This window comes from Odocoileus virginianus, chromosome 33, assembly GCF_023699985.2.
Source record: "Odocoileus virginianus isolate 20LAN1187 ecotype Illinois chromosome 33, Ovbor_1.2, whole genome shotgun sequence".
Lineage (NCBI taxonomy): Eukaryota > Metazoa > Chordata > Mammalia > Artiodactyla > Cervidae > Odocoileus > Odocoileus virginianus.
The window spans coordinates 18074379-18090411 of NC_069706.1; the positions used below are offsets into that span (position 1 = coordinate 18074379).

Sequence of the window (16033 nt, forward strand, 5' to 3'; positions counted from 1 at the left end):
ACAGATATAGCTATATCTAAAACAGATAAACAAGAAGAACATACTGTATAGCATGTCAAACTATATTCAATATCTTATAATAACCTATAATGGTCTTTCCTGGTGGCTCAGCAGTAAAGAATCTGCCTGCAATGCAGGAGAATCAGGTTCAAACCCCGGGTTGGGAAGATTCCCTGGAGAAGGAGATGGCAGCCTATATAGTATTCCTGCCTGGAAAATGCCATGGACAGTGGAGCCTGGAAAGCTACAGTCCATGAGGTCTCAAAGAGTTGGACATGACTTAGTGACTTAACAATAACAATAATCTAAAACAAAAAAGAATGTGAAAAAGAATATCTATCTACATATATGAAAGCTGAATCACTTTGCTGTACATCTGAAGCATTGTAAATCAACTATACTTCAATTTAAAAAAAAGAACTAGGGGTATTTCAAGAGAGATGAATTGACTGTAAGAAGAGAATTCACATTTCCCTTCATAAACAAAAGGGAAAATCATGTGATATATGCAATTAATACTTAAGTAAAATAGAAAATTAAAAAATTAAGTTTTGAAATAAACTATCTGTTAAATACTTAAAAATGATAGTTACAAAGCCTAAGTATTAACATAGAAAAAATGCTTTCAAAAAACAATGACAGATAAAATAGAAGAATAAAAAATAGAATATATAGGCTTATGGCAACTATGTAAAGAGATGAAAGCAGACAGACGAGAGAGAAAGGTTTTTTGAAAGGGAAATACTTAACAATAGTATGGTATGAACAAAAATGTTTTTTGATCATTTTTACTTAATAGAATTGAATTATTTTTACAATAAGAAAGGAGACACAAAAAGCATAATTCAGAAAGCATTTGTCCCTCTCTCTTGCTGATATTATCAGCTGGAGCTAATTTGTGGCTTGAAACAAACATTTGGAACATTTTGGCCAAAGGGAAAAGGTCCAACTGAATAAAAGTAGATTTATGGCCGTGTGACTTTGGCCAAGGTTACCATTTGTATATCTGTAAAATGGCCCTGGTTTTATATCAAGCTTAGAAAAATCCCTGTGGAAGGCAAATGAGATATATGTGTCAGACATTAGCATAGCTGTGGGCACACAGAGAGGCACTTGAGGTTATTTGGTTCTCATCAGAGTAGGGCTTTTGTTTGCTCTGTACTGAGATTTAAACTCAAATTCTGATGCAAGTGCAGGGGCAGAATGGAGGGAATAGTAGTAGAAATCCAGGAAGATGAATTAATTCTATCACCTTTTCCCACCCCATGCCCCACCTGTTTTCTTCTCCTTCACTTGGAAGAATAAGATAAACTTTAACAGAGATGTGAGTGGGTTTTCAAAGGACACACAACGAATGGGTAAACAAAGAGAAATTTAGCACTTTCTGGACAAATAAAGATAAATGTCAGTTGATGATAACGCAACCTTGAGAGAATTCCCCAAAGGACTGCCAGCTGTCCTTAGCATGTACTCCCCAACACAGTTCCTTCAGCACTCATTTGAGAGGTCCATGTACCCCAAAGGCTCCTAGATCATGAAAAGTCCAGAAAACAATATCCCATGAGGTCAGAGAAGGCCTCCCTGGAGCTCTCACCATGAGAATTTTAAACCCTGTGAAAAGGTTACAAAGGTATTTCAAACTTTGTTAAGATGGTAATAAGTATAACCAAAGCCAGATCAAGATGCCGCATATTACACCATCCCATAAATCTGAAATGTCCAGAAATGGCAAATCTATAGAGAGCAGATGAATAGCTGCCTGGGACTGAGAATGGGAACAAAGATTCCTTGAAAATGGGAATGAAGGATCTTATTGCAGTGATGAATGTTTTAAATTTGTTCTAATGTTCCAGTGTTCTAAATTGGATTAAACAGTTGCACAACTAGGCAAATTTACTAAAAACCACTGATTGCTTACTTAAATGAGTGAATCTTATGATATGTAAATTATACCTCAATAGCTGTTACATAAAAAAGAACTTACACTTGGCACTTAAAACACATTTTTGGATTCCAATGGGTTCTGGCTAGGAGCTTGGTAATTTCCTACTAAAATACTCAGGAAGGCACAAGAGAAAGAAATGGAATAATGTCAATGGAAACAAGACTAAAAGAAGCTAGGGGACTTCCTTGGTAGTCTAGTTAGTTGTTAAGACTTTGCACTCCTAATGCAGAGGGCCCAAGTTCAATCCCTGGTCAGGGAACTAGATCCCACATGCTGCAAATAGGAGTTCACGTGCCACAAGATCCAGTGTACCACAACTAAGACCCAGCACAGCCAAATAAATAAAACAACAACAACAACAACAACAAACCAAAGACTAAAAGAAGTTAGGTTGAATCTCCTCTAACTAGATATCAAGTGGGCTGGACTGAGAAATTTTACCTCAAGAGACTGCATGAGAAACTGCAACAGGCCCACTGGTATACTTTTAATTTCCCACGTCCTTGCAACTCATGATATACAGAGATGTAAGTGACATCCCACATAGAAAATTAGACAGCTGTTCCTCTGTCCTGCCACATACTACTCTAGGAGAATTGTCTTATTTTTATTTTGTCACCCTTGCCTTGCCAGGCCATCTTTCTCCAGCTGATAGGGGTAGCAGGGTCCCAGACCGCAACGAGGAAAAAGGAAAATAGTTGTGGCGCCTTAAATTCAGTGAGGTAGGTCTTCCAAAGTGAAAAACCACAATCACTCTTCTGTTGAGAAATGTCCTCTTTTAGAATGTTCATATGAAACAAATAAAAAGGCTGCCTCCAACAGATGGCATTAGTTGATCATACATGGTCTTTGGATCTTGGCCATCCCATTGTTTCTGACTCTAAAGGAGAGTTTACAGCATTTGGGTTTGTTTTTAAGGAGGGTTGTGAATACCATTTACCCTGATCATGTCCAAAAGTAGCAAGAGTTTTGAAAACCAGTAGAAAGAGAAGTGTATGATTACCATGGAGACAAGAGTAAAGCTTAACTTTCCATGGATATATTCACAGTGATCACTGGTAAGGTGTCATTTTGCTCTTACAGACAGCTTTTTTCAGAACCAAACCTACTTTCAAGTAGAGTAGTTGTAAGAGAAGATATATGAAGAAAGCAGTTTGCATTACATTATGGAAATTATAGTTTTTCTTACACTGCATCAGCTGAACAGGACATGGAGGAGATGAATCACCGTAGACAGGAGATGTTGTAGGGCAAAGTTACCTGGAAAACTTGGAAGCTGTGCACATAATTAGCTGTCAGCAGCAGAATGGAAAGAAAGATGTTGTCACAAAGTGGACCAAGAATGGGGTCAAGGGTACTTTATCGACCAATTTTCTGGCACAGAGCATAAACAGACTGATCTTGAATGATGGGGAAGCAGAAAACAACATATGGAACCTGTGGAAAAAATACTGCTACATAAAGGAATATAATATGGAGAGTATACCTTGACAGTATACCTCTGAACCTTGTTTAATGCAGGACTCATAATCAAATTTGAGGAAACTGTTTGGTATCTTACATAGGGTACAAAAAGACAATTTTTTCATGAAATAAGAACAGAAAGTCATAAAGAGAAAATAGGCTTAGATGAAAAGGTGAAATGAGATAAAAAAGGGGAGTAGATGAGTGAGCTAATATAGATGATGATAAGGAGGAAGCAATAAAAGTTACTAACATTGATTTTATACTTTATATGCATCATACTTAATTATAAATGTTTTATATACATTAACACATTTAATTCTTATAAGCGCACCACCAATGCCTAGTGCTATTGTTGTCCTCATTTCATAACTGAGGAAATTGAGAGATGTTAAGGAACTTTCTCAAGGGCACCCAACGAGTAAATACTAGAGACAGGATTTAACCTCTGAAAATATGACTTCATGGCCTGTGCTTTTAATCATACACTAAGGAAGGACAGCAAGGAAACAAAAGATACAACAGCAGAATTAAAATCACTCAAGACAGGAAAAGCATAATTGAAGTTGTGGGTGAATCATATTAAAATGAAAAATCTAAACTAAAAAAGTAAAAATATAAAAATAAGGAAGGACAGATGATAAATATGGAAGCCAGAGAATAAAACTTTCCTTTGATGACTGAAAGTATCATGTTCTAGGAAAAATAAACAAAAGAAGACCTACATCTTGACATAGTCTGTTAAAAAAGAAAACTACAATAGAACATTACAGGAAAGGACATCAATAAGCCAATAAGAACCTGTGAAAAATAACTGCTATATATATATATATAATTCAATCTCACCCTAATTAAAAAGAGAAGAAATTTACGTTAGTACTATTTTCAAACTTCAAACATGAACAGAACATCAATATACCTGAGGCAAAACTGATGGAAACACAGGAGAAACAGAAAAATACACTATTATAGTTGGAGACTTCTATACTCCTTTATCAGTAATTAACAGGTAGCAGGCAGAAAATGAGTAAAGATATATCAATAGTTAATCATCAATCAACTGGAACTAAATGACATCTATAGATTACTTCATCTAACAAGAGCAGAATATATTCTTCTCAAACTTACATGGAACATTCACCAAGATAGATCATATTCTGGGCCAAACATTTTTAATTAATAGAAATCACACAGTGTATACTCTCAGACAAGAACACAGTTAAACTAGAAAGAACTCTGTATTTTCTGTTCAATTTTTCTGCAAACCAAAAACTGCTCTAAAACTAAAGTCTATTAATATTTTTTTAAAAAGAGAAGAAATTTGGGCTTCAGCCACCATGGCAGAATAGAAAGACCCGGAGCTCAATTCTCAAGAATACACCCAAATCACAACTATTTGCAGAACAATCATCAATGAAAAAGACTGAAACCTACCAGAAAATATCTCCTACAACTAAAGACATGAAGAAGGAACCACAATGAGACAGGTAAGAGGGATGGACTGGCAATATAAATCAAGTCTCATACCTATAGGGTGGAGGCAATCCATAAACTGGGCAATAGTTAGAGTATAGAGGTTCTCCCACAGGAGTGAGAGTTCTGAGCCCCATATATAGCTCCTCAGCCTGGTGGTCCTGCACTGGGAGGACAATATCCCTCAGAGCATTTGACTTTGAAGGCCACTGGACTTAATTTTGGGAGTTCCAAAGGACTGGAGGAAAGAGAGACTTCACTCTGCAAGGGCACACACAAAATCTCACATGCACTAGGACCCAGGGCGAAAGCAGTAATTTGGTAGGAGCCTGGGCCAGACCTACCCGCTGGTCTTGGAGAATCTTGAGGAGAGGCTGGGATTGCAGCATAGCAGTGGCTTACCGTGGGGACATAGACACTGGCAGAAGCCATATTTGTACCATGTAGATACTACTGCTATGAGCAGTCACCGTGGAATCCTACCTGTAGCTCATTAATACAAGATCTGGCCCCACCCAATAACCTTCAGGCACCAGTGCTGGAAGGTCTTGGGCCTAACAACTAACTGGGTGGTGACACATCTTCATTCATCAGCAGACAGGCTGCCTAAGGACTTCCTGAGCCCACAGCCCCTCTAGACACAGGCCTTTCCACCAGTGAACAAGCACTAGCTTGGCCCTCTAGGAAACCTAGATTAGCCTCAAGACTAGCCTCATCCTACGACAGACATATTAGACAGCATATTAAGAAGCAGAGACATAACTTTGCCAACAAATATCTGTATAGTCAAAGCTATGATTTTTCCAGCAGTCATGTACAGATGCGAGAGGTGTATCATAAAGAAGGCTGAGCACCAAAAAAAAATTGATGCTTTTGAACTGTGGTGCTGAAGAAGACTCTTGATAGTCCCTTGGAGATCAAACCAGTCAATCCTAAAGGAAAACAACCCTGAATATTCATTGGAAGGACTGATACTGAAGCTGAAGCTCCAGTATTTTGGCCACCTGAAATTGAAAGCCAACTCACTGGAAAAGACCCTGATGCTGGGAAAGATTGAGGGCAAGAGGAGAAGGGGATGACAGAGGACGAGATGGTTGGATGGCATCACTGACTCAATGAATATGAGTTTGAGAAAGCTCTGGAAGATGGTGAAGGACAGGGAAGCCTGGGGTACTACGATCCATGGGGTTGCACAGAGTCAGACATGACTGAGAGACTGAACATCAACAAGAAGGAGCAGAGAAAGGGCCTGAGAACATATTTAAAAACACAGTAGCTGAAAACTTCCCTCACATGGGAAAGGACAGTTACCCAAGTCCAGGAGGTGCAGAGAACCTGATACAGGAGGAAGCAGAGAGGAACACACCAAGACATATTGTAGTAAAAATGACAAAAATTCAAGAGAGAATATAAAAGCAACAAGGGAAAAGCAACAAATAACATACAAGGAAACTCTTATAAGGCTATCAGCTGATTTATCAGCAGAAACTCTGCAGGCCAGAAAGGAGTGGTGCCATATTTTTAAAGTGGTGAGAAGAAAAAACCTACAACCAATAATATTCTACCTATCAAGGCTTTCATTCATATTTGATGGAGAGATAAAAAGCTACACAGACAAACAAAAGCTAAAAGAGTTCAACACCACCAAATGAGCTTTACAACAAATGTTAAAGGGAACTTTTCAAAACAAAGAAGAAAAGGCCACACCTAGAAATAAGAAAATTACAAACCAAAAAAACTCACCAGTAAAGGCAAACCAACAGTAAAGGCAGGAAATCATCCACACACAAAACTAGCAGAGAGGTTGAAAGTCAAAAGTAATAAAATCTAAAACAGAAGTATAGTCCAATGGAACAAGATAGAAAGCCCAGATGTAAACCCATACACCCATGGATACTTTGATAAAGGAGGCAAGAATACACAGTGGGGCAAAGATAGTCTCTTCAGTGGTGCTGGGAAAACTGGACAGCCATGTATAAAAGAATGAAATTAGAACACTTCCTAACACCATACAGCAATATAAACTCAAAACGGATTAAAGGCTTAAAGGTAAGGCCAGAAACTATAAAACACCTAGAGGAAAACATAGGCAGAATACTCTACAACATAAATCACAGCAAGATCCTCTATGACCCACCTCCTAGAGTAACGGAAATAAAAGCAAAAATAAAAAAGGGAGACCTAATTAAACTTAAAAACTTTTGCACAGTAAAGGAAAGTATAAACAAGGTGAAAAGACAATAGCAAATGAAATAACTGACAAAGGATTAATTTTAAAAATATACAAGTAGCTCATACAAATCAATAGCAGAGAAACAACCAACCAATCAAAAAGGGGGGGAAAGACCTAAACAGAAGACATACAGATAGCTAATAAACACATGAGAAGATGCTCAACATCACTCATTATTAGAGAAAAGCAAATCAAAACTAACAATGAGATATCACCTCACACCAGTAAGAATCAGTTCAGTTCAGTTCAGTCGCTCAGTCGTGCCTGACTCTTTGAGACCCCATGAATCGCAGCACACCAGGCCTCCCTGTCCATCACCAACTCCCGGAGTCAATGGCCATCATCAAAAAATCTACAAACAATAAATGCTGGAGAGGGTGTGGAGAAAAGGGAACCCTCTTATACTGTTGGTGGGAATGCAAACTGATATAGCTGCTATGAAGAACAATATGTGAAGTGAAAGAGGTCCAGTTGTATCCAACTTTTTGCGACCCCATGGACTATACAGTCCATGGAATTCTGCAGGCCAGAATATGGGAGTGGGTAGCCTTTCCCTTCTCTAGGGCATCTTCCCAACCCAGGGATCAAACCCATGTCTCCTACATTGCAGGTGGATTCTTTACCAACTGAGCCACAAGGGAAACCCAAGAATACTGGAGTGGGTAGTCTATCTCTTCTCCAGTGGATCTTCCCAACCCAGGAATCAAACTGGGGTCTCCTGCATTGTAGGTGAATTCTTCACATTGAATCCTGCATTGCAGGCAGAGTGCAGTATGGGGATTCCTTTAAAAACTAGGAATAAAACCACCATATATCCCAGCAATCTGACTACTAGGCACATACCCTGAGAAAACCAAAATTGAAAAAGACACATGTTAACCAATGTTCATTACAGCTCTATTTACAATCCTAGACATCCACCGAATGGATAAAGAAGCTATGGTACATACATACAATGGAATATTACTCAGTCATAAAAAAGAATGTGTTTGAGTCAGTCCTAATGAAATGGATAAACCTAGAGCCTATTACAGAGTGAAGTAAGTCAGAAAGAGAAATACAGTTATCATATACTAATGCATATATATGAAATCTAAAAAGATAGTACTGATGAACCTATTTGCACAGCAGCAGTGGAGACACAGACATTTTGAGAACAGATTTATGGACACGGCTGGGGGTGTGTGTGGGAAGTACGGAGAGAGTAACATGGAAATAAACATTACCATGTGTAAAATAAATAGCCAATGGGAGTTTGCTATATATGACTCAGGGAACTCAAACAAGCGCTCATTAACAACCGAGAGGGCTGGGATGGGGACAGAGGTGGGACGGATGTTCAAGTGGGAGGGCACATGGGTAAACTTAAAGCTGATTCATGCTGCTGCTTTGTAGAAACCAATGCAATACTAAAGCAATTAACCTTCATTTAAAAATAAATTTAAAGAAAAAAAAGTAGTAAAATCTATACCCACGGTAAGCATTTAAGAGACACAGAATACAATTATATGTAAACTATGATAACAAAACTAGTAATAGTGAGGGGAGGAGAGTACAAATGCAGTATTTTTAAAATGTACTTGAAGAACTCAGCAACTTATACACACACACACACACACACACACACACACAAACATACAGACTGCCATATAACTTCATGGTTTCCATATACCAAACATCTATAATACACACACACACAAAAAAAAAGTAAAAGGAATTCAACCATAACACTGAAAATAGTCATCAAATCTTAAGAGAACAAAAAAAGAAAGAAAGAAAGATCACAGAAACAACTCCAAAACAATGAACAAAATGACAAGAATATACACCTCAATAATTACCTTAAATGTAAATGGATTAAATGCTCCAACCAAAAGACAGAGTGGCTGAATGGATACAAGAGATTGACTACAGACCTAGGGACACACATAGACTGAGAGTGAGAGGATTCAAAAGGCTATTATTTCATATAAATGGAAATCAAAAGACAGCCAAAGTAGTAACACTTATATCAGACAAAACAGACTTTAAAATAGAGTGTTACAAGAGACAAAGAAGGACCCTACATAATGACCAATGGATCAATCCAAGAAGATGGCTGTAAATAAATATGCACCAAACATAGGAACACCTAAATATATAAGACAAAATACACGAGACATAAAAGGAGTAACTAGTAACACAATAATAACAGGGAATTTTAACACCCCACTTACATCACTGGACAGATCATCCAGACAGAAAATACATTAGGAAATGCTGGTCTTTAATGACACTTTTGATCACACAGGCTTAATTGACATTCACAGAGCATTCTGGCCAAAAGTAGCATGATATACATTATTTCAAGTGCATGTGGAACATTCTCCAGGACAGATCACATGCTAGGCCACAAAAAAGCTTCAGTAAATTAAAGAAAACTGAATTCATATCAAGTATCTTTTTCAACAACAAGCTATGAGACTAAAAGTCAACTATAAGGAAAAAATACTGCAAAAGACACAAATAAGTGGAGGCTAAACAAGCATTCGGTTACTGAATAAATCAAAGAGAAAAACAAACAAAAATACCAACAAACAAATGAAAAGTGAAAACACAACAATCCAAAGCCTGTGGGAAATAGCAAAACAGTTCTAAGAGGGAAATTTATAGCATTATAAGCTTACTACCTCAGCACACAAGCAAAAATCTCAAATAAGCAACCTAACTTTACACCTATGTGAAACAGAAAAAAGAACAACAAATAAAACCCAAAGTTAGTAGAAAGAAAAAAATAATAAAGATCAGAGGAAAAATAAATAAAATTGAGTCTAAAATCAAATAGGAAAGATCAGTGAAACTAACAGCTGGTTCTAGGAAAAGATAAACAAAATTTATAAAACTGTAGTATGATTCATCAAAAAAGCATAAAGTCAGTCACTGTTTCCCCATCTATTGTCCAATGATGGGACTGGATGCCATAATCTTAGTTTTCTGAATATTGAGCTTTAAGCCAACTTTTTTCACTCTCCTCTTTCACTTTCATCAAGAGGCTCTTTAGTTCTTCTTCACTTTTTGTCATAAGGGTGGTGTCATCTGCATATCTGAGGTTATTGATATTTCTCCTGGCAATCTTGATTCCAGCTTGTGCTTCATCCAGCCCAGCATCTCTCATGATGTACTCCACATATAAGTTAAATAAGCAGGATGACAATATACAGCCTTGACGTATAGCAAACAGATGGGGAAACAGTGGCTGACTTTATTTTTGGGGGCTCCAAAATCACTGCAGGTGGTGATTGCAGCCATGAAATTAGAAGATGCTTACTCCTTGGAAGGAAAGTTATGACCAACCTAGACAGCATATTAAAAAGCAGAGACATTACTTTGCCAACAAAAGTCCGTCTAGTCAAGGCTATGGTTTTTCCAGTGGTCATGTATGGATGTGAGAGTTGGACTGTAAAGAAAGCTGAGCGCCAAAGAAATGATGCTTTTGAACTGTGGTGTTGGAGAAGACTCTTGAGAGTCCCTTGGACTGCAAGGAGATCCAACAAGTCCATCCTAAAGGAGATCAGTCCTGGGTGTTCATTGGAAGGACTGATGTTGAAGCTGAAACTCCAATACTTTGGCCACCTCATGTGAAGAGTTGACTCTTTTGAAAAGATCTTGATGCTGGGAAAGATTGAGGGCAGGAGAAGAATGGGACAACAGAGGATGAGATGGTTGGATGGCATCACCAACTCAATGGACATGAGTTTGGGTAAACTCCGGAGTTGGTGATGGAAAGGGAGGCCTGGCATGCTGCAGTTCATGGGGTCGCAAAGAGTCGGACATGACTGAGCAAGTGAACTGAACACATAGAACATTAATACATGACTAAAGTGATCATTTTGAAGATAATGTATGTAGCAAAACTATAAACATTTCAATATTAGGTTATAATGAAAATTATTAAAGGAAATGTTAAAACCATAATCACCATGATATGACATGTATAAATACAGAATAGGACGAGAAGGGAGTAAGAAAAACAGAAGTGGTTGTATTTCTCATGTTGTTCCCTGGGGCCTATTATGCTGTTGAGATTATAGATAACTTTAAAAAGTCATATTGACTTTTTCTAAGTTAACAATTAGTAGTTAAATTAACTCATAAGACCTGACTTCAGGGTCACCCATCTCTACATACATGGGCCAGCTCTGAAGAAGTGTACCTGCTCAGGCAACCCACAAAATCTTTCCTGGCTTTTGTAAAGGTCCTGCATGGATCTCACATTTTGACTTGGTTTGGAACGTATGCTCCAAACACTGTAGGGAGACAAAACAAACAGGTACCAAGTTACCTCTTTCTGGAAATATGTTGTTTTTGGTGAGTTTGACGCTTTTGGGTCTTGGGTTGTTATTATCCATACCCATGATCAGGTTACGGAAAAACAGATCAAATTTCTTTCTGCTGTCTGCATTGATGGTGCCGGCCACCGTCCATACCAAGGCAAAAAGGAACAGACCTTGTAGCCAGAGGAAGATCTGTTGGCTTGTCAGGCCTTCAAACAATTCACTTTCCTCCTCTTCTGCTTCCCTGATTTCATCTAAAAGCAAGAATAAGAATCTCAGAAAAAAGTGCACAGTACAATAGATATGAATTGGGTAGTTCTGTCCTTGAAGGGCCTGGGGAAGGGACTGATATTGAATGAGAGGCCCTATCCTTTTTCTACATATATTAAAATATATTCTTTTATTGTAGTAAGATATGCATTAACATACAGATTACTGATCTTAACCATTTTAAAGTTCAGTGGTATTAAATTCATCCATGTTTTTGTGCAACCATCACCACTATTCACATCTGGGACTATTTTCATCCTGCAAAACTGAAACTCTATACTCATTTAACATTAATTCATTATCTTCTTCCCCATAGCCTGACAAATAGCATTCTACTTTTCATCTTCATAAATTTAACTAATCTGGATATGTCTTCAGTTCAGTTCAGTCGCTCAGTAGTGTCCGACTCTTTGCGACCCCATGAATCACAGCACGCCAGGCCTCCCTGTCCAACACCAACTCCTGGAGTCTACTCAAACTCATGCCCATCGAGTCGGTGATGCCATCCAGCCATCTCATCCTCTGTTGTCCCCTTCTCCTCCTGCCCCCAACCCCTCCCAGCATCAGAGTCTTTTCCAGTGAGTAAACTCTTCGCATGAGGTGGCCAAAGTACTGGAGTTTCAGCTTCAGCATCAGTCCTTCCAATGAACACCCAGGACTGATCTCCTTTAGGATGGATTGGTTGGATCTCCTTGCAGTCCAAGGGACTCTCAAGAGTCTTCTCCAACACCATAGTTCAAAAGCATCAATTTTTCGGTGCTCAGCTTTCCTCACAGTCCAACTCTCACATCCATACATGGATATATCTTAGAGGTGAAATAATATTGTCTTTTTCTGACTGGCTTATTTCTCTTAGCACAGTGTTCTCAAGCTCCATTTGTATTGTAGCATGTATCAGAATATGTATCAGAAGTTTTGACTGTGCCTCATGGCTTGAAGGATCTCCATTTCCTGACCAAGAATTGAACCCTGGCAGGGAAGTGAAAGCACTGAATCCTAACCACTAGACCACCAGGGAACTCCCCATAATTTCCTTCATTTTTAAGGTGAATAATATTTCACTGTATGTATATATTACATTTTATTTATCCATTCATTGATTGATGGACACTTGGGTTGCTTTCATCTTTGGTTACTATGAATAATGCTGCTATGAACACAGTTCTATGTTCAAAAATAATATTGCTATGAATAAAATATCTGTCTATGTCCCTACTTTCAATTTCTTTATATATATACCCAGAGTGGAAGTGCTAAGTCATATGGCAATTATATTTTTAATTTTGAGGAACTGAGAAACTATTTTCCATAGCAACTGTACCATTTTACATTTCATCAATGGTGCACAAGGATTCCAGTTTCTCCACATCCTTGTCAATACTTGTTCTTTTTGATTGTTAATATTGTTAGTACTGTTGTTGTTTGGATAGTATCCAACCTAACAGGTATGAGATGGTATCTTACTGTGGTTTTGATTTGCATTTTCCTATTAGTGGTGTTGAGCATCTTTCCATGTGCTTATAAACAATTTGTGCATCTTCTTTGGAGAAATGTCTATTTAAGACCTTTGACTATTATTTATTCAGTTTGTTTTTGTGTTGTTAAATTTTAGAAATTCTCTATATATTCTGGATATTCATCCTTTATCATATGTGATTTGTAAAGATCTTCCCCCATTTGTGAGTCATCCTTTTAGTCTGTTAAGAGTCTTTTGATATTCATCCTTTATCATTTATATGATTTATAAAGATTTTCTGCCACTTGTTAGTTGTCTTTTTACTCTGTTTATAGAGTCTTTTGAAAACAGTAGTTTTCAATTTTCATGCACCCTATTTGTCTTTTTTCTCTTTTGTTGCTGTGCCTTTGGTGTCATATCCAAGAAATAATTTCCAAATAGCTCTCTACCTTAGATTTTCTTCTAGAAATTTTAAAGGTTTAGGGCTTCCCCAGTGGCTCAGCAGCAAAGAATCCATCTGTGATGAAGAAACGTGGGAGACCCTGGGTTCAATCCTTGGTTTCGGAAGATCTGCTCAAGGAGAGCATGGCAATCCACTCCAGTGTTTTTGCCTGGAGGATCCCATGGACAAGAAGCCTGGCAGGCTACAGTCCATACGGTTGGAAAGAGTCAGATATGACTGAAGTGACTGAACATACACAGTTCTTATGTTTAGGTCTTCCATTTGTTTTGAGTTAATTTTTGTACACAGCATTAAGTAAAGGTCCAATTTCATTTATTTCTAAGTGTATATCCAGGTTTCCTGGCATCACTTGTTAAAAAGACTGTCCTAGGGACTTTCCTGGCAGTCTGGGGGTTAAGAATCAGTGCTTTCACTGCAAAGGGCATGGGTTAGATCCCTGGTGGAGGAGCTAAAGGTCCTGCATGCCACATGGTGCATGCAAAAACAAAAAAAAAGAAAGAGGAAAAAAAAAAAAGAGGAAAAAAAAAAAGAGGAAAAAAAAAAAAAGGATTTCCTTTCCCCATTGAATGGTCTTAGCATCCTCGTGGAAAATCATTTGAAAATATATGCATGAATTTATATCTAGACTTTCTACTCCATTCCATTGGTGTATATATCTGTCCTTATGCAAGCACTATACAGTTTTGATTATTGTAGCTTTGTAGTAAGTTTTTAAATCAGAAAGTGTTCTTTGTTCTCCAACTATGTTCTTCTTTTTCATGATTGTTTGGCTATTTAGTCTTTGAAATTCCATATGAATTTCAGGATGGATTTTTGTATTTCTGTAAAATATGTAATTGGAATTTTGATAGAAATTGCACTGAATAGATTATTTTCGGTTGTACTGACATGTTAACAATATTTAGTCTTCTATTCCATGAACTTAGAATGTTTTTCTATTTTAAATGTCCTTTAATTTCATTCAGCATGTTCTATAATTTTTATTGCAGAAGTCTATCACCTTCTTGGTTAATTTCTATGTATTTTATTCTTCGTCAGGTTATTTTAAATGGCACAATTTTTTAAATTCAGGTTTCAGACTGTTTATTGTCAGTGTACAGAGATGCAACAGAAATGCATCATTTTTGTGTTTGATTTTGTATCCTGCCACTTTGTTGCATTTGTTTATAACAGTTTTGCCTGTGTGTGTGTAGTGTTCAGGATTTAGTACATATTAGATCATAACATCTGCAAACAGATAAATTTACTTTTTCCTTTCTAATATGAATACATAATTTTATTTCTTTTCCTTGCCTAATTACCCTGGCTAGGACTTCCAGTACTATGTTGAATAGAAGTAGTGAAAGCAAGCATCCTTTCCTTATTGTAGTTAAAATGGTAAAGTGTTTCACGATTGAGTATGATGTTCACTGTGAGGTTTTTGTATTTTACTTTTATTATGTTGAGGTAGTATCCATTTATTCCTACTTTGTTCAATGTTGTTTATCATGATTTCATGAATTTTGTTGAATGATTTTCTGCGTTGAGATAATGTGTTTTTTCCTTTATTCTGTTAATTACATTTGTATGACATGTATCACATATTGATTAATTTTCATGCATTGAGACATCCTTGCACCACAGAAATAAATCATTGGGTCACAGTGTAGAATCTTTTTGTTATGCTGATAAATTTGCCTTTCTGGTCTTTGGGGGAAATTTTTACACTAATGTTTATAAAGGATATTGGTCTATAATTTTCTTGTAGTGTCTCTGGCTGGCTTTGGTTTCAGGGTAATGCTGGCTTCATAGGATGAGTTAGGAAATGTTCTCTATTAAACATTTTGGAAAAGTTTGAGCATGATTGATATTAACTCTTCCCTAAATGTTTGATAGAATTCACCAATGAAATGGTTAGATCCATGATTTTTCTTTGTTGTGAGATTTTTGATAACTTGCCAATACCAGTCACTGATCTATTCAGATTTCTTTGTGCTGCACTTGGTAGATTTTGTGTCTTGGTAGGCATTGTTTTTCCATTTCATTTAAGTAATCAAATTTGTTGCCATAAAATTTTTCATAGTGCTCTCTTATAATCCTTTTTCTTTCTGTACAATGAGTAGTAACGTCTGCATTTTCATTTCTGATCTTAGCAATTTGAGGATAAAAACATGTTAAATGACCACAGGAACCAACTTGAAGGTGTCCCCAATTGTCAAAGCCATTTGAACAATAAAATAAATAATTATAGCATTGGATTATAATTCATAGAACAAAATGAATATCCATGAATTCATATTTGATCACTAAATAATTGAATAAGTAAGTAGGGAAGCATAGTTCTTCTTTATAGAATAATTCTAATCTTTAAAAGAAATATAAATTTAAATAGAAAATTTACATTAGGAAATGCCACCCTAATAACTGCTGTAGACAA

At 37.0% G+C, this 16033-nt stretch overlaps 1 protein-coding gene and 1 non-coding gene across 7 annotated transcripts in view; one reads left to right on the top strand and one right to left on the bottom strand.

The window, feature by feature from the left end:
• Positions 1–16033, bottom strand: part of DNAH3 (dynein axonemal heavy chain 3) — a 236481-nt gene that overhangs the window by 83398 nt on the left and 137050 nt on the right. For all 6 annotated transcript variants that reach the window (XM_070460978.1, XM_070460977.1, XM_070460979.1 and 3 more), the window contains one exon: positions 11437–11682. In XM_070460978.1, coding sequence (XP_070317079.1) covers positions 11437–11682 — 246 coding nt within the window. The remainder of the gene's footprint in view (positions 1–11436; positions 11683–16033) is intronic.
• On the top strand, positions 2128–2204 carry TRNAR-CCU (transfer RNA arginine (anticodon CCU)). Its single transcript has one exon. It is a non-coding gene; the product is annotated as a tRNA-Arg (tRNA).